The sequence below is a fragment of the Plasmodium sp. gorilla clade G2 genome (genome assembly GCF_900097015.1).
Source record: "Plasmodium sp. gorilla clade G2 genome assembly, chromosome: 9".
NCBI lineage: Eukaryota > Apicomplexa > Aconoidasida > Haemosporida > Plasmodiidae > Plasmodium > Plasmodium adleri (nom. inval.).
In genome coordinates, this window is record NC_041701.1 from 494058 (window position 1) to 520523 (window position 26466).

The following is a 26466-nucleotide window of genomic DNA, read 5'->3' on the forward strand; positions in this document are numbered from 1 at the left end:
TATACTTATTTCTTTTTTTTTTGTTTTCTTCTCAAAATAATATTATATATATATATATAAATATATAAGCAGGAATACTACAAAAAAAGGGAAAAATAAAATAAAGCTAAATATATCAAATACATATATAAATGAAAATAACCTATAAAGAAATTAAATATACACATAAATAAAAATATCCCATAATGCATATATATATATATATATATATATAATAATGGTCTTTTTTTTTTTTTTTTTTTTTTTTAAAGATTAATATTCATAGATTAGCATTTGACTTTTTGATTGAATATACATTTGGATATTATACCATGCGATACACTATTATATATATAATAATATATATATATAATAAATTTATGTGCAATTTATAAATGCCTCTTTTTTCTTTTTTTTTTTTTTTTTTTAAATGTTTTATTTAAAAAAAATATAAGGAAACACTATCTATTTTCTTACACTTTATCAAATTAAAAAATATCCACACTATTAAATTTTTTTCCTTTTTATATGTAAAATAATATAGAATTAGTGGAAAGATGAAAAAAAAAAAAAAAAAAAAAAAAGGAAAAAAGGAAAGAAGGGATGGGTAATAATTATACATCATTTCCTTTATTTAAAATATATAAAAAAATAGAAATATTATAATAATTAAAAATTTACAAAAAAAAAAAAAAAGAAGAATTTTAAAATATATATATATATATATTTATTATTTTTCATATTACAATATTATTAAATATTTTATGAAACTACTACTTTATGTGCATTTTTTTTAAGGCCATAAAATAATATAATTTTTTTTATTATTTGTATATACCTTTATTATGTATTGAATATATATTTTTTTAGTGATATTATCTCACAAACATTACTATTATATAATATATATAAATATATATCCTTATATGTGTTATTATATATTATATATCATATATATTTATAATGATATAATATTATATACTAATATTATTACATTAATTATAAAATGTATTAATATATGAATATAAAACCTTATTTTCAAATTTCACTCATTCTAGAAAAAATAAGTTTTTTTTTTTTTTTTTTTTTTTTTTTTATTATAATTTTTTTCTGTAACTTTTTCTTTTCTTCCCTTTTCTTATAGATTGATTTTTTTTTTTTTTTTTTTTTGATATATTCTTAAATCTAATATTTTAATATTATGTATAATATAAATAAATATGTGAAATGATAATATAATATATATATATAAATATATATAATATTATAAAACCCCATATTATATAAAATATATATATATATATATTTTTTATTTCATATATATATTTTCCTTTTTTTTTTTTTTTTTTTTTTTTTTTGATGTTCTCCTTATTTTATTTATCAAGTCCGATATTATGTATTCTTCTGATTGTATAAGATTATTTTAAAAAAAATTTTGATGATTGTATAGAATGAATAATTTTATTTCATATGTACAAATATATTTAAATAAACAATAAAAAAAAAAAAAAAAAAAAAAATGAGTAATTACCAAAATTTGAAGTGCTCTGAACTGAAAGATTTATTAGCCAAAAGAGGGTTGCCATCACATGGAAAAAAAGTAATATAATATATATATATATTATATATATATTATTATAATATATTTAATATATATACATATATATATAAATATATTAAATAATATGATGTACATAATATAATATATAAATATTTTATATATAATATTATTTTATTTTATTTTTTTTTTAATTTTGTAAAATATATTATTATTTTTATTTTTTTTTTTTCAAAGAGAATATATATATTTAATCATAAATTTATGTTGCATAAATAAAAATATAATTACATAAAATACAAAACAACATTTTGTTGTTGTATAATATAATACAAGAATATTATATATTATATATATATATATATATATTTATTTATTTATTATTTTTTTTTTTAAAGTGCTTGTAAGTTTTATATTTCCCCATTAGATAATTTAAAATATATGTTATATTTTTTTTTTTTTTTTTTTTTTTTTTTATATATATTCCTATGTAGAATGAATTATTAGAAAGATTATTAAAACATGAAGAAAAGGACAATATAAATTCTCTATCTTCATCATATATATTAGATAATTCAAATATTAATAACGACGATAATAAAAATAATAATTTTTCATTTCAAAACAACGCAAGTGATAATAGTTTAAAACTTCAAACATCCAGCAATTCAATATTTGAAAAAAATACTGTAGATTCATTTGGAAACGTTGATGATAATAATAAAAAAAAAATCTGTACAGTAAATAATAAAGAAGAATCAAATAATAAAATTGGTTTAAATAAAATGAAAAATTATATAAGAAATATATTAACTATTAATAGCAATAGTACAAATCCTGCTCATGATAACAATAAAGATAATAATGATGACAAAAATAATTCAAATAAAGATACACAAAATCAAAAAAGTAAAACGGTTATTCAAGAAATAACATTCAACGATGTATCGTCATCAAATCAAAATACATTACAAAGAAATATCATATCAACAGGTTAAAAAAAAAAAAAAAAAAAAAGAAAAAAAAAAAAATACAAAAATACAAAAATATTTTCTTGAAGACACAAAGTTTTTTTTTTAATCATTATCCCCTTATATTTATTGACATACATATATTATTACATTCTTATATTTTTTATAGATGACAATGATTCTTATTTATCTGAGGAAAAAAAGAGAGAATTAAGACGAAAAAGATTTGGTAAAATTATATGCTCAATAGGAAATAATATTCAATATATTTATGCGCACATATATATATATATATATATATATATATATATATATATATATATATTTTATTTTCATTTTAATATTTAATAGGTGTTGTAAATACCGATGATGCACTTGAATCAAGAGCCAAAAGGTAAATAAATATAAAATAAATAAGGAGTTTTTTTTTTTTTTTTTTTTTTTTTAAATATATATTTGTAATATATTTGTAAATACTTTTAATATGTTTTTTTTTTTATGTAGATTTAGTATAGTAACACATAAAATGGAGGAAGAGAATAAAAGGAAAAGAGCTGAGCGCTTTGGATTGAACGTGGTAACAAATTATTACATAATTTTTATAAAAATAAATAAATAAATATATATATATATATATATATGTGTATATATTTTATATTGTTTTATTTTTATAGGCCAAAATGAACGATTTTGAAAAGAAAAAGAAAAGAGCTGAACGATTTGGATTACTTCAAGATGTAATAATAAAATATATCTTTTTAAAAATATATATAATATCATTTTTAATAATATATATATATATATTTTTTTTTTTTTTTATTTATTTTATAGAGTGAAAAGTTAAAAGCAAGGGCTCTCAGATTTGGGATAACACAATAAAAAAAGAAGACATCTAAATAATAATAATAATGTATATAATTGAGAGATATAAAAAAGAAATACAAAAATTAAAATAATATATATATAAAAATTTACACATATATTAAAAGAGGGGAAATATTATATAAAATTTATTGTTAACATGTATAAATATTCAAAGATAAAATGCATCTACTTGTATTAAATAAATAAATATATATATATTTATGTTCAGTTGTAGAGATCTTTTTTTTTAACATTAAAATTTTAAAAAATTTCAATTATTCAACGCATATATTTATTTCACATTTTTATTGAATCCTCAATTTTATCCTATTAAGTTCATATATATATTATTTATCATATAGAGATTATAATAAATGTCAATATAAAAGATGATTTTATTTAGTATTAAATGTATATATATATATATATATATATATTTATATATCTTATATGTAATCATTTTATAGTTATGTAAAAATGTAAATGCATCGATTTATTATTTTGCTTTTTAATAATTATGTGTTTGTTGCAAATATTACATTTAAATTTTTATATTTTTTATTAATATTTATTATTTTTTTTTTTTTATACATTTTATTTTTTAAAAATTTCACTCTATACACATTTTATATCATTATTTTTTTTTTTTTTTCTCAATTTTAAAAAAAAAGACATATTTTTTTTTGTGGAATATTTAAATATTTACAAAAAAAAAAAAAAAAGGAAAAAGAAACGAAAAATAGATATTATAAAATTAAATATAATAAAATATGATAAATTTCAAGAAATACAATAGTAATATTGCCTTAAATAAAATATCTTCTTTCTTTTTCTTATAAAGAAAAAAATATATTAAAAGAGTAAATATAAATAAATAAATATAAATATATATATATATATATATATATATATATATATATTATGAACACGGTCATAATATATAGCTATATATATATTTATTTTATTTTTTTTGGCTTGTACAATTAATACTTAAAAACATTACATGAACACGTTCATAATTTTTTGTAGTTTTGTTGTTTTTTTTTACATGCACAGTTCATAAATTTTATATATCCTTATATTTATTATATTTATTATTTTATATTTCTTGTATTTACCATGTCTAATATAAGATGGGTACATAGGAAAGATAAGGATAATGAAAAAAGAGTAATTTCCTTAAACGAAATAAAAGAAAGATATTTAGTTGATAATTCGAAAAATCACAATTTAAAAAAGAATAAAAATAATTTCGAGAAAAAAAAATGTAACATCAAATTTTACGAAAAAAAAAAAAATGGGAAGCCACAAGAAGAGGTAATTTTCCAAAATGGCTATCCAAAAAAAAAAAATATAAACATAATCCTGAATAAAAAAAATCATGAATTAGATTATAAAAGTGAAGAAAAAAATGATAGAAATTATAGTTCTGAAATTTCAAAGAAAATAAACGGAAGAAATAATCTACAAGAAGGATATAGAAATTATCTTTATCATAACAATAATAAAAGAGATTATGTCACAAATAAAGAATTAGATATGGACAAAGTAAATATAAATTTGGATATTACAGTTCAATGGGATAACAAATGTAATAATAATCATAATAATAATAATAATAATAATAATATATCATGTATAAAAAATCAACTTATAACAAGTGATGTTCATTCAGATAATCCTTTAATTATGTATGAACAAAATGAAGATAATAAATATATTAAAAGTAATTATTATGATAAACCCAATTATCGAAACATATTAAATAATGAAAATAAGGTTGACTTTGATTACAATAATACATATAAATATTATGATGATGATAAAAGAATAGAATATAATATGGAAGAGGAAGATCAAATAAGAAAACAATACATATATAATAATACTAAATATGAAAGAAAAGAAAATCATAAATCTTATAGTGAACAATCCTTGAAGGATAATAATGAAATGATAGAAAATATCAACAAAAACAATTTTAATAATAAAAAATATAAAAATGTTTTATATAATAATGCATTAGATGAAAAGGATATAAATCCTTTTATAAAAAACAACCCATATAGTATTATTAATCAAAGAGAAGATGATTTAAAAAAAAATAAAAAAAATAATGTTATCATTTCATCTAATAAATCATCTTATACAAATAATAAGATTAGTCATACACATTGTTATGATTATAATAATATGTATGTTCAAAATAGAAGAGGACCTGGTATATTTATATTAAATTATGAATATAAAGAGAAATTAATTTCATTTTCCTTTTTGTTAAATAAAATTTTACAAGAAAAAATATGTGATTATTTTGTTATTATAATAAAAATATATTGGTTACAAAAAAGGCAAAAGCCAATATATAAAAAATATAATAAGGTTAAGGAACAACCAAATGATATTTTTATAAATAAAGATAATCATATGTATATTAAAAAAACAAACAACCAAAATAATGATAGTATATCAAAAAGGATATTACAACAAGATGTTCATAAAAAAAGATTAAGTAATGATAACTGTAGCAACAAATTTATAGAAAAATTTACACATTTTGAAATGGAAAAAAATACATATAAAAAGACCGTTTTAAATAACACTTTAATTGATAGTTTTAATGACGTAGATATTAATGATCAAAAGAGGAAAAAAAAATACTTGAACTTTTTTGTAATCTTGCTCTCATTGTTTTTAAAAAAGTATATTTATAAACAAATGTCAAAATTCTTCTTTATCGTTGGGTCACTTCGCCAGAAATATGTAATGAAAAAAATAAAATAAATATAAACATATATAAATAAATATAATCATAAAATTATGCACATATATATATATATATATATATATTTTTTCTTATATTATTTCATTTTTAGGAAGAAAAGAGACAAATTAGAAAATATATCAATATAAAAATTTATGCACTTTCCTTATTGGAAAGAATATTATATAGAAAGAAAAAAGAAATTTTGCAGTTATGTTTTGTAGGATTGAAAAAAACTAATGTGTCCATTATAATAAAAAAAGAGTATAATGAAGAAGATAAATTGAAAAGTACTTTCTTTACAGAAAATATAAAAAGTAAAATATGCAAGTCAAAAAAGTATTTAGAAAATAAATGTTTTGGTAAACCTAAATTATATAGAACTGACGATTTTATAATATTTTATAATAGAAAAGCACTTAAAGAAAAAGATGAAATATTTCAAAAATGCTTATTAAGATCTAAATCAGATTCTTTGTTAGACTTTTTAAAAATGTCTAAATTGAAGAAAATATGGAGGAGTTCTTCTAATAATATTTCAGATACAATGAATTTAAATACCAGAGGTTCAACTTTACTCGAGCATTTTTTCACGGCTACATATAATATAAATAATACTAGTTTTCATAAGGAAATAAATAAAAGCCGAATAAATATATCATATTATGAAAATATGCATGTCTCAACTAACTTTTTAACTAATAATGAATATAATAATAATACAAAGGAAAATACAAAAGGGAATAATAATATAAAGAAAAATGATAAAAACTTAAAAAAGAAAGAAAATAATATATCAAATGAAAAAGTGTCAAATAATTTTCAACAAAATGTAATGAGAAATAAAAATTTATTAAAAAACTTTTTCCCCGAAGAATATAAAGAAAAAAAAAAATCTATTGATGAAGATATAAATGATAAAAATTGTAGAATATTTTTCAAGAATATTAAAAAGCAATTAAAAATAAATTACAAAGAAAAATTTGATATCCACAAAAAAAAAAATGATGATGATTTAAGTATAAGTGATTTGAACAGTACTATGGGTTTCTCAAAAAATATTAATTCCTATATATATGATGATACTCAAAGAAACTCTCAAGATGGTCTTGTTCCCAATTTGAATTTGTTAACACAATCGGATTTAAATATAATAAATAATTTGACTAAAAATTTTAGTAAATAATATATAAATGTTATATAAATTGGGAAATTTCATAAGGTGTGGAATGGTTAATAGCTAGCCAAAAAAAAAAAAATAAAATAAAAAAAAATAAAAAAAAAAATAAAATTAGTAAATATAGCTAGCTATAATATATATTGTAAATATAAGATATAATATACATATATAATTTCAATATTTTGAATAAATATATTATAATATTTTTGACTTTGATTTAATTGTTTTGGAATTACACATATATATTTATTTTGTTCAAATGGGTGATATGGTAAATTTTTTTTAATATTTGTACTTAAATGTTATAAATACATAAATAAGTAAATATATATATATATATATATATATATATATATGCACGTGTGTTTCTCAGCCCATGTTTTTTCTCTTAAAAAAAAATAATAAATTATATGTTTCATATATATAATATAAGAACATATATTATATTATTTATATTTTTCTCTGAAAATTTTGTGAAATAGGCCTCAATTTATGATTGCATAAAAGAATATATAAAAATGAACAGAATGTGCAGTTTTTATTTACCTCTGGAAAAATATAATTATGTAGATATATAAATTTTACAATGAAAAAATAGATATAATAAAATAAAGCATACAAGCAAATATATGATCATATATATATATATATATATATATATATATATATGTATGTATTTTGTTTTATATGATTTTCAAAAATGATTACCAATTTAAGATATATTAACTTAATTTGTTTCAAGGCCAATAAATATTTAAATCATAGCATAGTTGGACACTTTGGAAGTTTAAGAATTCCAGAAAGTTTGCAAGGTTTTTACGAGAAGAAAAAGGAAGAAATAGAAATGAAAAAAAAAAAGATGGAAGAAAATAAGAAGAAAAAAATTGATAAAGTAAAGCTTTCCAAAGAACGGAAAAATAAATTTAAATCATCTAAAGGGCAACATAACATATTTTAAATAAATAAATAAATAAAAATATATATATATATATATATATATATATATATATGTTTATATTTATACATAATTTTATTTTTTTTTTTTTTTTTTTATTTTTTTGTCTTTATGTTGTATTATCTTTATTTTATTTATTTTTTTTGTAAATTTGAAAAGTTGTAAAAATTAAAAATTTGAATGTATATAAAATATATAAATAATTGATGAATTCATAAAGAAAAAAAAAAAAAAAAATAGATATAAAAAAAAATATACACATATACATATATATATATATATATATATATATATATATATATATATATATATATATATATGTGTGTGTGTGTGTTTTATTTTATTTTATTTTATTTTTTATCAATTTTGAACTTTTAAAGCTGTTAATAAAAATCCATCTGATAGTTTTGCATTTTTAATAACTGGGTGTGTCCTTCTTTTAATGATTTGTTGTTCTCTTAAGATATATTCATTTAATTTAATATGAATAAATGAGTTTGTATTAATTAAAATTTTTAAGAACATATTTAATATATTAAAATCATCTGAATAGAATATAAGTTTACTATCATTATTTAGATATTTCAAAGAAACATTAATTAAAGTATTAATTAATAAATATAAATTTGTATTTGTATTATAAATAAATTCACTTGAGATTATAATAACAAATGATTCAGCTTTCCTTTGATATAAATCTTGTATCATAATTTCTTTTTTTATTTCTTCATAATTTATGACATTTTCTTTATTCATATTATGATTGTCTTGATAGTTTTTTATTTTTTTATTTGGTTCATTGGATATATCATTTATGTTACTTATATCATTTAATTTTCTTTTTTCATGACAACTAAATTCTGAGACATTATGGCTTGTTAGTTCATTTTGATTATTACATTGTTCATTTAAATTATCAGAATTAATATTATAAGAATGAGTTTTTTCAGAATTTATTTTTTCCTCACATACATTAGACAATATCTTATGTTCTATAATTTGATTATTATTTTGTGATATAGTAATATCTTTGTTGAGAGAATTATTTTCATTATTGAAAGAATTATTATTCATTTTGTATATTATATTATAATTATCATCAACAAGTGCAATATTGTGATTATTATTATGATGATTATTTTTATTATTATTATTATTATTATTATTATTATTTGTTGACATAAATTTATCCATATCCGTATCAGTCGATTTTATCCTTTCCTTATTAATACTTCCCTTTGAGTTTGAATTTAATATATTAATTTTTAAAATGTTTGTATTTTTTTTAATTCCAAAACTGGGTATTATGGAGCTACATGAATTTTTATATACAAGAGAAAATATATTAACATTATAGTCATAGGTAATATTAATAACACTTGTCATTAAACCGAATGTATCATCGTAAATTAAGACATTATGATTATAATAGCAACTACAAGAAGGAATATTATTATTATTATTATTATTATTATTATTATAAATATTATTATTTTCATTGTTAGTTGTATTTGTTTCTTCCAATGTCATGCTTAAAGAATCATTTATGATATTTTGCTTTTTATCCTTCTCATTAGGATCCTTATTCAAATGAAAAAGAATGTTTGCTAAATAATCTATCCTCACATTTGATATTTTCTCTGGAAAATATTTATAATAAAAATGTAATAAATTCGATATATTACATTCATATATTGTGAATTGACAAAAATGTCTTTTTAATTTTTTTTCAATATATTTAAATTTAGATATAATAGTTTTTTCTTTAAATGTTGAAGAATTATCTACTAATTTTTGTATAACCTCATATGGATTTTCATAATTATTTTCTTTTAATTCATGTATATTTTCTTCTGTTAATTTTTGAGAATTATTATTATAATATATATCTTTATTAGTTCCTTCAATATCTATATTATTATCAATATCTAATTTAGATGTATTCTTCTTACTTCTTATCCATTTATTATTTATAAATGTAAATGTAGATCCATATTTTTTATTTATAAGAAATAATAAATTTATATAATTCTTTTTAATCTTTATTTTCATGTCAACTATTTTGTGTAATCGACATTTCATCTCGTCATCAATCAAAACAAAATCATGTTTTCGTATTCTCATCTTATTAATAATATTTATAAATATTAAAAAAATATATATTAATTATTAAACAATATTATTTCTTAATATATGAAAATATATTATATATATATAAAATAATTAATACAAGCACCGAAACAAACAAGATTAATTTTGTATATAACAAAAATAAAAGTTAATTAAAAAAAAACAACAACAAAAAAAAAAAAATTATAATATAAAAAAGTATAGGAGAATTATTTGATACATTAAAAAAAAAAATTAATAAATATAAAGCACAGTTAAAATATATTCTCTTAATATATTTTACTTTTAATTATAAAAGTTTAAAATTACAACAAATAATAAAAAAATGTTGTAAAATATATATACTTTGTATTATATAGATATAAAACAATATTTATAAAAATATCCTTTTTTTTTTTTTTTTTTTTTTTTTTTTTTTTTTTTTTTAAATATATAAATTATATTCAAAATGATAAATACTTTAAAAAATCAGAAATATAAAAATTCTATATTTTTTATAAAAATCTTTTCTTCTTATATATTGTGATTTCCCACAATTTTCTAATTTTTATAGAACAAAATAAACATTATATTATTTTTAAATATAACATAAATTTTAACTTGAAAGCATAATATAAAAAAAATTTCTCATAAGATCAAAATATATACAAAAAAAAAAAAAAATAATAAATCTATATTAAAAAGAATTTTATTGATATATTTATTTATATATCATATTTATAATTGATTCCTTGTATGTTTTAATTATCTCGTTTAATTTATATTTTATACGTAAAAGTATATATATATTTCATACCGCATATTAAAAGTAATTCCTTGCATATACATATATATATATTATATATATAATTACATTTTATAATATTGTGACTATTTTTTTACAGCTCCTATTAAAATTTATTTATGTTTTTCTTATGACAAAATACATTATTTTTATATATTTAATTTTTAAATATTATAGCACACCATATTTTAATAAAAATATATATTTTTATAAAGAACTAAATATTTTAATATATATAAATATATATTTATGTGTATATTATATATATTATTAGGTTAATAATTCATTTAGATATATATAATATATATATTTTTTATTTTTTAACTCGTTTTCGAATGATATATATTAAAGAATATATTAAAATATACATATATATATATATTACATTTATATTATATATTTTTTTATATATTCCATTGCCTTAGTATTTGTATGAAGTCATAAAAATCAAAAAAAAGAAAAGGAATTATATAATATAATATATTATTTATACTCATAATTTTTTTTGTGAAAAAAAAATATATATTTTTTATTTTTAGTATTGATTTTGAAATAGAGAATTTTAAGGCGTATATTATATGTAAACAAAAATTATTATAAGTATTACTAACACTTATATAAAAAATATATATATTATATATATATGTATATTTTGATTTTATTTTTTTATTTTTTAAAAGTTCAAAAAAATGTATATGTATATGTAAATATGTATATATATATAAAAGTACATATATTCATTTTTTGAATATTTGAATATTCATTTGTGTTAAAGGAAAAAAATATATCATATATGTATATTTTATTTTTTAAATAATTTTCCTTTTTTTTTTTTTTTGCTTACTTTTTTGATTAATTACTACATATATATAAATATATTTTTTTTTTCATATTTATCAATTCTTATGTTTTATATTACATCCATTTTTTGTATATTTTTCTTTTATTTAAATGCCCCATGAATAAACATATAAATATATTCACATATATAAATAACCAATAATTTTTTTATCAAAAAAAAAAAATATATTTAAAATATATAAAATTTTGAACACAAAAATATATATATATATATATATATATATATATATATATTTATATTTATATTTATATATTTATATGTACATATTAATAATAAAAAAAAATTAGTTATAATAATAATAATAAAAAAAAAATGGAAAATGATATTTTTGAAAAAAACCGAAATGTACTTGAAAGAATATATTTAAACAAACATGTAGTTGTACATCCAATAGTTTTACTATCAGTTGTTGATCATTATAATCGTATTGCAAGTAATACAAAAAAAAGAGTCTTAGGAACAATACTTGGAGAAAAAATTGATGGTGTAGTACATATTACTAATAGCTATGCACTTCCTTTTGAAGAAGATATAAAAGATATCAATATTTTTTATATTGATGATAATTATAATGAAAATCTTTTTAATATGATAAGAAAAATTAATACAAAAGAAAAAATCGTTGGATGGTATACTACAGGATCCAATATTAAACCAAATGATATTTTTATTAATGAAATCTTTTATAAATATCATCACGCACCTATATTCCTACTTGTCAATGTTCATACTGATCAAAGCATATTTCCAGTTAATGCATACGTAGCTATTGAAAAGGCTATACATGAAAATAAATTCAGAAAAACATTCATACATATACCAGTTAAAATAGGTAAAGACAAAAAAAAAGAAAAAAAAAAGAAAAAAGAGAAAATAATTAGAAATACATATCATTGGAAAGGAATATATCTATATGTATAAAGATACATGGAATTTTTTACTTTTTTTTTTTTGGTCTGAATAAATTAATATTTTAGCTAGCCAAATAAAAAATAATTTATGACATGTTCATAATTTTATGATAATTTTTTTTAAAACATATGAACAGTCATATGTTTAGCTAGCCAAAAAGGAATACATACATACATACATACATAGAAACATACATAGAAACATACATATATATATATGATGTGATATTATTAGATTTTAATTTATTTTCATGTTTATTTTTATTTCTTCTGCATAAATATAAATCATTATACATATTATGGCACATTTCTCTTTTGATGTTTTACACTTATTACTTGTGAATTATTATTATAATATATATGATATTATATTATATTATATTATTTTTTTTTTTTTTTATTATTTTTCCTTTTAGGAGCTTTTGAGGCTGAAGATGTGGGTGTTGAATTTTTACTAAAAGAATTAAAGAGCGTTTCAACTTCAACCTTAGCCACAAAAGTAGGTGATAAGTTATCGTCTTTAAAAAGTCTGATAGGGAAATTATATGAAATATCAGCTTATTTGAATGATATATTAAATGGAAATATTGAAATGAATATAAAAATATTATACAATTTACAAAATGTCTTTAGTCTTTTACCTGATATTGAAAACGTGGATTTAGTACAGGCATTTATGGTTAAAAATAATGACTTAATGTTAAATATATATATAGGTAGTATAACTAGATCTGTTATAGCTCTTCATAATTTAATCAATAATAAAATTGAGAATAAGTTGAATTCAGAAAAAAAAAAATCTTTAGAGAATGATATAGAAAAGGACAAAGCAAAAGATAAAGAAAAGGAAAAGGATAAGGAAAAAGAAAAAGAAAATGATAAAGAGAAGGATAAGATAAAAAAGGAGAAGAAAAATTAAAAAAAAAATAAAATAAAAAATAAAGACATTAATATGTAAAAAAAAAAAAAAATAAAAAAAAAAATAAAAAAATACATAAATCATACATATTATATATATATATATATATATATATATATGTATATTTTTTTTTTTTTTATCAATTTATTAAATTTGCTTCCTTTTTTTTTTTTTTTTTTTTTTTTTTATGATTTTATAATAAACATAAACAATTAAAAATAGAAAAAAAAAAAAAAAAAGAAAAAAGTGTTTTTTATGTGTTAAATGTACATAATATAGTTCATATTATGTTTAAAATTGCATAAAAAAAAAAAAATTAAAAAGACCATACAAATAAATAAATATACATATATAAATACATATGTATTATCAAATAAGGAGGATATACAGGCATACATTAAAAAAAATAGATATATATGTGTTGTATATATTAATAGAAATATAATTTTTAATTCTTTTATTTTAAAAACTATTTATCTTTTTGTTCATTATTCTGAATTACTTTCATAACTTCCTTTGATCTTTTATGCATCTCTTCAATCATTTTACTAACTTCTGTATTTTCAAAAAAATTTGCATTTCCTCCGAATTCATTTTTTAATGATATTTGTTCAGTCAAATTGTATTTCCTCCTATTGCCAACAGTGGCAAATCCTACAACAAAGAAAAAAAAAAAAATAAAAAAATAATAAAATAAAATAAATAAATAAATAAATAAATAAATAAATAAATAAATAGGATAGATATGTTCATATATATGTTCATATATATGTTCATATATATGTTCATGTATATATGTGGGTATTTATTTTTTTCAAAAAAATGCAATTTAAATATAATATATATATATATGATAATTCTATAAATTATAATTTTTTTGCATAAATTTTTTATTCTTAAATCTACCTGACAATGGTAAGGCTTCAGATCTGAAATCTATTTTCTTTGTTATTTTATGTTGGGGTATTACCGCATTTTCATCATCTATAAAAAAATAAATTATATATGAAGACAATATATAAGTTTATTGTTAAAAAAAAAAAATAGTTTCGATTGTTATTATTTCAATATTATTTAAGTATTAATATATGTAAAAAAATATATATATTTATTTAAATTCTATATTTTTTTTCATTATTTCATTATTTCATTATTTCATTTTGATGATGATACACATTAATTTGTATGATATATATATATATAATTATGATTCTTTTAAATATATAAATTTTTATCTTTACCTGGATGTAAGAATTTATTGGGGGGTCTAACTAAATCTTGATATATATCTTCTACAAAATAAAACAAATACATAAGTATATAATAAAACATAATATATATATAAAAAATAAATGTATTGAACTAATAATATATATATGTAACATATATATGTTTTATATTATCTTACTATTATTAAGCATTGATTTAATTCTGTCGTTTAATTTTTTCAGATTGGGTTTTTCCACATGTTCTATAAAAACATTAAAATAAAGTAATATATATATATATTTGTGACGTCGTAATATAAGTATTTAATAATATACATTTATTTAATATATACTCTTTTTAATTATCTTTTTCTTTTTTTTCTTTTTTTTAATTTCCAATATTATATATTTATATAAAAAAATATATTACCTCTAACATGAATCCTTTTGATGGTACGAAATCTTCTTTTCACTTTTGACCTTAACCCTTTTCCCATTTTTTAATATTTATTTAATTAAAAATGTTATATATTTATTTATTTATTTATTATTTAGAAATATAAATATAAATTATATGTTTTTATTTTTCATATATATGTATATATTATGAATATATTTTAATATATTAATAAATTATGTTACATAATATAGTTTCTAATTATTCATAAAAAAATAAAAATTTATATGGTTTAATTAAAAAGTTCTTTCGAATTTTATATTTCATATACAATTCATATGAAGGACAAAAAAAAAAATATAAATATTATGTTGTGATTGAAAAAAAAAATTTTTTTTTTTTTTATATTTATTTATATTATAAAAAATAAATATAGGCATATATATAAATAAATATATATATATATATATATATATATTATATATGATCCCTTTGGTACTCATTATATTTATGAGCATATATAATAAAATATATATATATATATATATATATATAATATATAATAATAGTAATATTTTATTATATACTTTTAAAAAAAAAAAAAAAAAAAATATAGTATAATATAATATAATATAATAAATTATAAATAATATAATATATATATATATTTATATATTTATATTTATTTTACCAGATCCACTTTTTTTTTCTGACATGTATATCCTTTTTAGCTTTATAATAAAAGTTTATATAATGTGCAAAATCTAGAGTAATATTTGGTGCTATCATTTGAATATGTTTTTCTAAAATATGATGAGATATATTTAATTTTTTGATACTTTTTAATAATTTAAATAAATGTATTATTTTAATATTATGTAAATGATTCGTGTGATAAATAATTTCAAGTATTTTATAAATAATATTTTCATTTTTATATGATAATTTGGCAACTGCGTTTATATATTTTATAGCTAAATCGATTGTGAGATAATATTTATTAGCTTCTAATCGTTGTAGAATAATATGATCAATTTTTTGAAATAATTTTTTATCTATATAATAAATCTTACTATATGCATGAAAAATATTTATTAAATCTAATGAGTGTAATGAATATATTTTATCATTTTTTAAAAGATAATATGATATAATATTATAAACATTCTTTTCTAAAAATAGATTCCGACTATATGATAAAAGATAATTCATTAGATTTATAGATGTACTATGTTCTAAAAAATGTTCATGTTTATTATTATCATAAATAATATCTAATTTTTCTTTATATATTTTTGATAATAATATATTTATATTACAATTGACCTTTGTTAAGGATATTAAACATTGAGATAATATAGAACAATCCATATATTTATAAAAATATTGTAAAAATAATAATATTTCATTATATAATTCATCTATATATATATTAAATTTACTATAACAATATAATATATTACTTACATATGTAATAGCATCATTTAATACATTTTTATCTATATAAGTTGATGATACATTTTTTATATCAATTTTTTCATTGTTTCTTAAATTATTCATATTATTATCATATTTATTTATTTCATTGGTTATATTATTACCATTCATTTTTATATGTTCATTTCTTTTTGTTTTTTCTTCAAACAAAAATGCAAACTTATTATTTATGATGTCCTTATTATATCCTTTAATAATTTTCAATAAATATTCATATACACTTAAAAATATTTTCTCATGATATATTTTATTTTTTGTGAATGCATATATTAGGTCTATTTTTTCTTTTGTTTTTAGTTCTTTTATTATATCTTCTTGAATAAAATAATTGGCTACCTTGAGGAATAATTTGCTTCTTAATTTTTTCAAACCCTTAATATAATAATAATAATTATCATCATTATTATCACTTTTTTTATTATTATCACCACCATCTATGTAATCATCCTCTTCTTTTACAACTTGATTTTTTTTATCTTTTAAAAAATCGTAATGCTCAAAGCTACTTAATATCTCCAACAGTTGTACATAATTAAATGCATGATAATAATTTATTACAGTTCCTATAATTTCTTCTAGAGGTATATCTTTTTGTTCTATGATACCTCTACTATAAAAATTAGAATAACAGAAAAAGGTATTACTAATAGTTAGATTTGAGGACATACCTAAAATAATATTTTCTTTTAATTTATTCATCAGAAGAAATAATAATTTCTTGTCATCATAAAAAGAATTATTTAATACTCTTAATATTATAGATAATACTTCCATATCTTCTACTAATAATATATTATCATATATATATGGAATAAATTTATTTATACACATTATTTTATTTAATGTGTGTAATATAAGAAATGTTGTTTTTATATTCTTTTCATTTTTTATAACATCTATTATATCATTATATAAATCTTTATCATTCTCATAATTATATAATTTCTTTTTTTGTCTCTCAATATTTTTATTAATGTTATTTTTTTCATCTACATAATTAGCATCATCACATGAATACATATTATACTTATTTTGAATAATATTATATAACTTTTTTAATAAATCCATAGATTTTTCATATTTAAATAAATTATCATTCTTATCTATATTTTTTAGTTTCATTTTTTTTTTTTTAACTTTTATTCCTCTCCTTCCAATATTATATGAATCATTCGTTTGAATATCTTTACATGACATGATATTATTATTTATAAAAATTTTATCACATTTTATATTCCTTTCACTTTTATATTTTATGTTTCTAACAATATGTTTATATTTACAAACAACAAATGTGTTTCTCTTCATAATGGACGGGTCTCTATATGTGTTATAAAAAAAAAAAGGAAATCCTTTTCTTTTACATCCTATATGATAATTATTTTTAATATTAAAGGATAATATATTATAATATGGTATCATATAAAAAATATATCGTTGAAAAGTATTTCTTTGAAAAATATTACATTGAATAATATTTCTTTGAAAAATATTTCTTTTAATGTGACATGTATTATAAAAGTTAATGTTATGCTTGTAAAACATTTTTTATCTATTTATATATTAATCATATAAATATTAAATATAAAAGTATATTTTTGATCATTTAAAAGGAAGGTGATATTATTTAAATATATATTTTTTAATATGTAGATCTGAAAGTTATTATAAATGTCACAAAAAAATAAAATATATATATAAATATATTTTATATATTTCTTTTTATTCATATTATTATAAACCTTTGAACTTATTTTTTTTTTTTATTTTTTTTGTTTTAAATTATCTATATTTTCTTTCATATTGTTTACTATAGGATTAAAAATATAAAACCCACTGCAAATACCTATAATAGAAGCAACAAAAACACTTTTAAGGTCTATACGTCTCTTCATTGTTTTTTTCTTTTTATAACACACGAGTGATAAATAATATATGTATATTATAAATTAACATGTGTAGTTCTTTTTTTTTTTTTTTTTATTAAATATATTATAAAATAATAATATTAATAATTGGTGATATATATAAAAAAATATATATATATATTATATATATATATATTATATATTTATATTGAACACCAAAGAGATATTAATAAATAGTATATTATTAAAATATTAAAAGGAAAATATTATTATACTAAAGAATAAAAAGAAGAACCCTTATAATTTTATATGAACATTTATTATTTTGAAGAAGAAAAAAAAAAAAAAAAAAGGAAAGAGTATTTATAATTTAAATAATGCACATATAAATACAATATACATATAATATATATTTTATATATTATATATATTATATATATTATATATATATTTTTGTGTATTCATATATATATTATTATTTATTCATTTTATAAATTATTATAATATATTATATAAATATAATATAATACCAGATTTCTATATGTTAAATGAAATATCCATTTTTAAATTATCAAAAAGAGGAAATGAAAAAATCATGTCATATTAATTTATATATATATTTATTAATATATTAAATATATTTTCTTAATGAACAGATAAGTCTCTTTTTATTTATATAAAAAAATCACACATATATATTATATATATATATGTTCATATTATTTTTTTATATAAGCCTATGAAATATATTTTTCTTATATTTAATCTTATCGTCAAAATGTAATATTATATATATATATATATATATATATATATATATATATATATATATATATTTATTTATTTTTTTTTTTTGAATACCTTATTTTTAAAAAGAAAAAAAATAAATAAAAATATAATGATAAAAATAGAAAGTATTTCAATATAATAAAAAAAATATATATATGTATATTTATTTATATATATGTGGTATATATATTATATATATAATATTTTTTTTAAACCTCTTAAGGATCTTAAAATAATATATAGTATCTCTTCGTTAGTATATTAAGAAGAAATCGAAAAGGTGTATTTAAATATTATATATATTATATATATATATATATATATTTTTTTTAATATATAATTTTTATTCTTTTTTTTAAAAGAATATAAATATATATGATATATATAATATATATATTTTATATATGCTATATATATTTTCTTTATTTGTTATACTATACATATATAATATATATATATTATATATGTATATATTTTTTTTTTTATTATGTATAAAAATAATTATTATAAAAATATGAAGAAAATATTTTATTATTTTTATATATTTTTTTTTTAAAACATATTCATAAAAAAAATAAAAAATATATATTTTTATATTTATATATTTACATATTTTCATTATAATTAAATAGTACATATTAATATTATTATTATTCCTTTCTTCCAAAATATTATATTATTTTATTTTTTTAAATAAATAAATAAATTTTATTAGTATAATAATTTTTGTTTCATATATATAATAATACTTATTTTAAATTATATTATATAAAAATATAACATATTTAATATATATATATATATATATATATATATTTTTTTTTATATATACGTTGAAAACTTATTTTAAGTCTCTGTTATATTGATTTCTTAAAAGATGGCTAGTAATGCAATCCTATTAACCGTTAAAGGAGAAAGTGACTACAAGAACTTGAACAGCTATTTTGAATCTCACTCATATTTTGATAATTATAGTGTTGGTGTGAATGATTTAAAAATATATCATCAAATAAATAGTGTAATAAAAAAAGATACGTATCCTCATTTATATAGATGGTTTCATCATATATCTTCGTTACCAGAATATGTGTTGAATAAATACGATGAAGAACATAAGAATAAAAAAAGTAGTACTACTAATGCTGCTACAAGTTTAAATAAGAAAAGTAATAAAACAACAGGAAATGATGATGATGATGATGTTGATAACGATATAGATCTTTTTGGTGATGATGATAATACAAACGATTCTGCAGCTAATGCCTTATTAGAAAAGAAAAAACAAAAAGAAGAAGAATTAAAAAAAAAGAAACAAAAAGAAAAAGAAAAAAATAGATCTATTCTTATTATTGAAATAAAACCTAAATCTATTGATACAGATATTTCTAAAATTCCAAAACTTGTGAAACAAAAAATTGTTGATGAAAATATTAAATGGGGAGAGGAAGTCAAAAAATTACCTGTAGCTTTTGGTCTTTATAAATTACATATGTCATGTATTATTTATGATGATTTTGTAAATACAAATGAACTTGTAGAAAAAATTGAAAATATTGATCTAGATAATGAACAAGATAAAAAGAAAAGAACTCTTATACTTGGATTAGATGAAGATGATGAAAACTATGATGAAAATGCTGAAGAAGTTGAAGATGATTTAGATTTCTTAGTCCAATCTGCTGAAATTATATCATTTAACAAATTATAAAAACAGTATTCTCAATGTGGCAGTCATATAAATGTATATAAAATATCATATTTATATGTACATAATTTTATTTTTATATATTATGCATAGCTAATCGAACAATTTATTAAAACATATGTGTATTGTTATTTAAGACATGGCATTATATTATATTGTTTTTTTTTTTTTTTTTTTTTTTTTTTTTTTATTTTTATTGCTCATTTTGAAAATTTTGCAATTGAGCCACAATTAATATTGTTTTAAAAAAAAATACAAAACATTAAAAAAATAATATGAATAAATAGGTAGATTAATAAATGAATATTAAAAATAAAGAATAATAAAAGAATAATGAAAAAATAATAAAAAAATAATTACAATGGTGATCATATATAATATATATATATATATATATATATATATATATATTATTTATCATTCCTTTTAATTTCATTTATATGTTACTATATGATCGTCATCCTTTATGTGAAGAATTATAGAATCATTGGGTTGTATCTTAATATTATATATTCCATCTATATATACAATTGTATTATTTGTACATGTTTTTATATCAATATATTTACAATTATAAATATGATCTGTTGAATCATATACACTATTTTCTACAGGTTCTTTTACAATACATTTCATATATTTACTATTTGGATGAAAACATATAGAATTATTAATATATTCTGAAAATAAATCTATATTTATATTTTTTATATTTTTTTTTATTGTATCATTTTGTATATTTATATATTCATCAATAATATATTTCATTCTTTTTTTATCGATTTTATTTACATTATATGCCCATGCAGTTGAACCAGTTCCACTAGTAATTAATAAAGCTGTACTTTTTAATTTCTTTACATGTTTATTATCTATATTTATATATGTACATATATTATTTTTTATAGCTTCATAAATATATACTTCATTTATACTTTTATATGTTTTTATTTCATTCTCATTCGATTTCTTAATTACAACTGTGATATATTTTCTGTGTACTTTTTCATGTTTATTACTTTCAAAAAAATTTCTTAATGTATTATTTATATATTCTTTTATGCTCAGAATTAAATTATCACTATTGTTTATGGATGTATATTTTGACAATATACCATGTTCATTCATATTTATATCATTACTATTATTGATATTATTCATATCATTGATATTATTCATATTATTGATATTATTATTATTATTATTGTGTAGGTCCATATCCTTATCTCCATTAAACACATTAACATCATTATGATATATTGTTGTGCTTTTTTTTTCTTCACATGATAATTCATTATAGCTCAAACTATTATTTCTTACAATATCTTCTATTGTATTTATTTTTCTCAATGAACACAACTCTTCCTTCGAAGACATCTCCTTATTTTCTATATTTTTATAAGAATTTATATCATCACAAGTATCTGTATCTATACATCTGTTTATATCCAACACTGTCTTCATATCTATTTTGTTTTTTTTTGCTCCATTTTTTTTTAAATAATCTATAAAATTATTTACATCTGTAAAAATAAAATTCTTCTTCTTACTTCTCTTATTGTATACCTTTTCAAATTCTTCGAATGTTTCATATGAACAATTCATGTCATTATCATTATTTTCTATAAAATAATCTAGACATAATTTTCCTTCAGAACCTTTAGGATCACTATTTATTCCTACGAGTTCAATTCTTTTCTTTTCTCTTTCTGTATTTTTGTCGATCGAGTATTTGTTTGCAATAATGTGAGCAGATTCTAAATACGTGCCATCACCCCCTAAATAAAGAAATATAAACATAAACATAAACATAAATATAAATATTATATATATAAATATAATATAATATATATATATATATATATATTTTTATTTTTATTTTCATGCTAACCCACGCTAAATATAGCATCAGGAGCGAATACACTAGAACTACTTATAAATATATTTTCAATATTTTTTTTATATGCCTTCAATATAGAAACATGTGCTTTATACTTGCTTCTTAATAAATGAATTATATTATTTACTATAAGTGTATGAGTAAAATGAGATATATATATTCTTAAAAAGTTTTTCAATATATATTCATCACTATATCCTCGTTTTTTTAAATTATCATATTTAGTATATTTTTCTATTAATAATATTCTTTTATAATTTTTATCACAATATTGGTTACATATAATATTACTATTAATATGATTAACGTTATTATTAACAATATTTTCTTTATTACAATTTTTATATGATATATCATCCATATTGTTATTTTTATTTTTATTATTATTATTATTATTATTATTATCTATCTTGTTTTCATCATCCATTATTTCTTTTTTTATTTCATCTGTACATTTTTTCTCAGGACTCCAAGAAAAGTTTCTATTATAATTATTTCTTTCATTAATATGAGGAATCATTATCATCCAACTTTTTTTTTTTTTGTTATTAAATAATTTATAGACATTAAAAAGATTTATATGTTTATTTATATAAAATGGCATAATATTAACATAATTTTTTTTTTTTTTTTTTTACCTTTATTTTTTGTCAAATATTATATATATATATATATATATATATATATATATATATATATATTATTACGTGTGTAAAACAAAAAATGGTTCGATATATTTATATATATAAATATCTATCATACAAATAGATATAATCAAACATTTCCTTTGTTTGGAAGTATGGATCCTTATGATATCTTTACATAATCTAATTATATCGTATATATATATATATATATATATTTTATATTGTTTGATAATAATTATATGCTATAATCATACAAGTTTGTATGTTCATTAAAAAAAAATATATATCATTACTTAAAATAACAAATACATCTAATTAAATGGATTTTACAATGTTATTATTTTTTATGTTTAATAATATATTCTTTTAAAAAAAACCTGCATACTATTTTTTGTAAGCAGTTCATTGTTCAGGATTAATAAGTTAAAAAATAAAATATATATATATATATATATATATATAACATATATATTATTATTGATAAGATAACATGAAGGAATCCTTTATTATAACAATATCTCTTTTATATATATCATATATGAAAAATTATAATTAATCATATTAATATATATATTTTCGAACATCTTAAAAATATCATACCAAGGACAAAAAAATAAAAAAAAAAAAAAAAGAAAAAAAAATAGAAAAAAAAAAAAAGTAAAAAATAAAAAATAAAATACCACATATTATATATTATATATTATATATTATATACATATATATATTTTTTTTTTTATATATTCTTTTCTTCTCCTATTTTATTGGAAAACTTCTTATTATGTATACTACATATATATATGTAATATTATATATATATAGTATATATTGTTTGTTGAAAATTATTGTTCATATATAAATATAAATTTTTTTTTTTTTTTTTTTTTTTTGCGAACATATTTAATTTTTTAAGGAATATTATATGTAGTTTTTTATTGAAGAAAAAAAAAAAGAAAAAGAAATTTTCTAAGGGACTCAATAATATATAATAAGATTTATTGTAGAGACGACCATATAAATAATTTCATATAATATTATATTTAATGATATTTTCTTTTTTTCTATATATATTAATTATACCCGTGAATATTTTTATATATAATTTTTTTTCCTTCCTCTTTAACAATTATAACATTTTTTTTTGTATAGCGGCACAGAAATGTATTCATTTATAGGAAAAAATTTGTAGTAATATAAAAAAAAAATATATATATATATAATATATATATTATCATATATTAAGTATAGTACCTTAAATTGTGAGTCATATGTATGCATATGAAAAACAAAATTATAAGATCAAATATTTTTAATTTAAAAATGTATTTATTCCACATACATATATATATATATATATATACATATATATATATTTATTGGACAAGTTTTATTTTTTTATTTAAAATTTTTGATACAAAAAAAAAGAAAAAAACAACATACCATTTATAATAAAAAAAAGAAAAATGTATTAGTTCAATTATTTTTTTCTCAAAGTTGCTAATAAGGATGCAGGTAAATTTACCTTTATTATTTTTTCTTCATGTTTATAAACACTTATTTTTAAACCTGGTTCTAAATATTCTTCAGATACCCCAAATATGTTTAAAGGGATTTCTAAATCTTCATAATTTTCATCTAAGCATACGACTAAATTTTTCTGTTTATCAGTGTATTGTATTTGTACATTCACTTTTTTGGGTTCTATTTTTTCTACTTTGGCTTGACAAGCAAATTTTACTGAGGCGCTTTTCAAGGTGCTTAAATCGATGTATGATATCTAAAGTGTTAAGAAAAAATCATAAAAAAAAAGTGAAAAAAAAAAAAAAAAAAAAAAAGTGTGCAAATAAATATATAAACATATATAAATAAACACAAACATATATATATATATATATATATATATATTTAAATTGTGTGGTATATTTTATTAAAGATCGCCTTATTATAACAATTAAATACAATTTTTATATTTTACCATATTTGTTGTTGCTAATCTCCCTTGTTTTATTTGTCTTTGTTCTGTTACTTCACAATATTTATCATTGTGTAAAAATATATTCCCACTTCTTAATTCATTTGCTAATACAGACACATGTTTTTTAAACGTTAAAAAATATCCATTTTGTAATATTTTATTTGTTCCTTTTATTCTCATGCAATTCATTAATTTTGATGCACATATAATGTTACACAAGGGTTTCATTTTTTTTTTAAATATATCACATATAATTAAAAATTTATATTGTATAGTTTATCGATATTTTTCACATATACCCAAAGAAACTCCAAAAAAAAAAAAAAATAAAATAAATAAATATATATATATATATATTTATATATATATTTTTTGCCTGAACTGTTCAGAATAAAAAAAACCCAGCTAGCTATTATTATTATAATATATATATTTATATATATATTTATATATATATTTATATATATGTTTATATTTATTTATTTTATGCTTTTATCCAAATGATATATATCATTATTAATACATAAAATGTTTAAAAATATATTTTTTATGATTATATATATGTTTTATTATTCTATAATGATTAAAATAATATACCTTTTAAGA

The 26466-nt window shown here is 16.6% G+C and overlaps 10 protein-coding genes across 10 annotated transcripts; 5 read left to right on the forward strand and 5 right to left on the reverse strand.

Annotated features, from left to right (window-relative positions):
* Window positions 1-1498: 1498 nt before the first annotated feature.
* PADL01_0911600 (conserved Plasmodium protein, unknown function) lies at window positions 1499-3387 on the forward strand (the record flags this gene model as incomplete). The annotated part of the gene is made up of 7 exons (XM_028681788.1): window positions 1499-1579; window positions 2032-2530; window positions 2678-2737; window positions 2860-2902; window positions 3013-3085; window positions 3183-3245; window positions 3340-3387. The coding sequence occupies 7 exons, from the start codon at window positions 1499-1501 to the stop codon at window positions 3385-3387; spliced, it is 867 nt and encodes a 288-aa protein (XP_028538130.1).
* Window positions 3388-4491: 1104 nt separating this feature from the next.
* On the forward strand, window positions 4492-7322 carry PADL01_0911700 (conserved Plasmodium protein, unknown function; the record flags this gene model as incomplete). Its single annotated transcript, XM_028681789.1, has 2 exons — window positions 4492-6135; window positions 6249-7322. The coding sequence occupies 2 exons, from the start codon at window positions 4492-4494 to the stop codon at window positions 7320-7322; spliced, it is 2718 nt and encodes a 905-aa protein (XP_028538131.1).
* A 694-nt stretch (window positions 7323-8016) lies between these two features.
* On the forward strand, window positions 8017-8274 carry PADL01_0911800 (conserved Plasmodium protein, unknown function; the record flags this gene model as incomplete). The annotated part of the gene is made up of 1 exon (XM_028681790.1): window positions 8017-8274. The coding sequence occupies one exon, from the start codon at window positions 8017-8019 to the stop codon at window positions 8272-8274; it is 258 nt and encodes an 85-aa protein (XP_028538132.1).
* A 357-nt stretch (window positions 8275-8631) lies between these two features.
* PADL01_0911900 (tRNA (adenine(58)-N(1))-methyltransferase non-catalytic subunit TRM6, putative) lies at window positions 8632-10395 on the reverse strand (the record flags this gene model as incomplete). The annotated part of the gene is made up of 1 exon (XM_028681791.1): window positions 8632-10395. The coding sequence occupies one exon, from the start codon at window positions 10393-10395 to the stop codon at window positions 8632-8634; it is 1764 nt and encodes a 587-aa protein (XP_028538133.1).
* Window positions 10396-12359: 1964 nt separating this feature from the next.
* Window positions 12360-13877, forward strand: PADL01_0912000 (26S proteasome regulatory subunit RPN8, putative; the record flags this gene model as incomplete). The annotated part of the gene is made up of 2 exons (XM_028681792.1): window positions 12360-12879; window positions 13375-13877. 2 exons carry the CDS (start codon window positions 12360-12362, stop codon window positions 13875-13877), a joined length of 1023 nt encoding a protein of 340 aa, XP_028538134.1.
* A 469-nt stretch (window positions 13878-14346) lies between these two features.
* Window positions 14347-15582, reverse strand: PADL01_0912100 (conserved Plasmodium protein, unknown function; the record flags this gene model as incomplete). The annotated part of the gene is made up of 5 exons (XM_028681794.1): window positions 14347-14531; window positions 14784-14861; window positions 15119-15169; window positions 15286-15348; window positions 15516-15582. The coding sequence occupies 5 exons, from the start codon at window positions 15580-15582 to the stop codon at window positions 14347-14349; spliced, it is 444 nt and encodes a 147-aa protein (XP_028538135.1).
* Window positions 15583-16169: 587 nt separating this feature from the next.
* Window positions 16170-18524, reverse strand: PADL01_0912200 (conserved Plasmodium protein, unknown function; the record flags this gene model as incomplete). Its single annotated transcript, XM_028681795.1, has 1 exon — window positions 16170-18524. The coding sequence occupies one exon, from the start codon at window positions 18522-18524 to the stop codon at window positions 16170-16172; it is 2355 nt and encodes a 784-aa protein (XP_028538136.1).
* A 1989-nt stretch (window positions 18525-20513) lies between these two features.
* Window positions 20514-21344, forward strand: PADL01_0912300 (elongation factor 1-beta; the record flags this gene model as incomplete). The annotated part of the gene is made up of 1 exon (XM_028681796.1): window positions 20514-21344. One exon carries the CDS (start codon window positions 20514-20516, stop codon window positions 21342-21344), a length of 831 nt encoding a protein of 276 aa, XP_028538137.1.
* Window positions 21345-21773: 429 nt separating this feature from the next.
* PADL01_0912400 (conserved Plasmodium protein, unknown function) lies at window positions 21774-23845 on the reverse strand (the record flags this gene model as incomplete). Its single annotated transcript, XM_028681797.1, has 2 exons — window positions 21774-23119; window positions 23233-23845. 2 exons carry the CDS (start codon window positions 23843-23845, stop codon window positions 21774-21776), a joined length of 1959 nt encoding a protein of 652 aa, XP_028538138.1.
* Window positions 23846-25362: 1517 nt separating this feature from the next.
* Window positions 25363-26088, reverse strand: PADL01_0912500 (conserved Plasmodium protein, unknown function; the record flags this gene model as incomplete). Its single annotated transcript, XM_028681798.1, has 2 exons — window positions 25363-25662; window positions 25861-26088. 2 exons carry the CDS (start codon window positions 26086-26088, stop codon window positions 25363-25365), a joined length of 528 nt encoding a protein of 175 aa, XP_028538139.1.
* Between the last annotated feature and the right edge of the window lie 378 nt (window positions 26089-26466).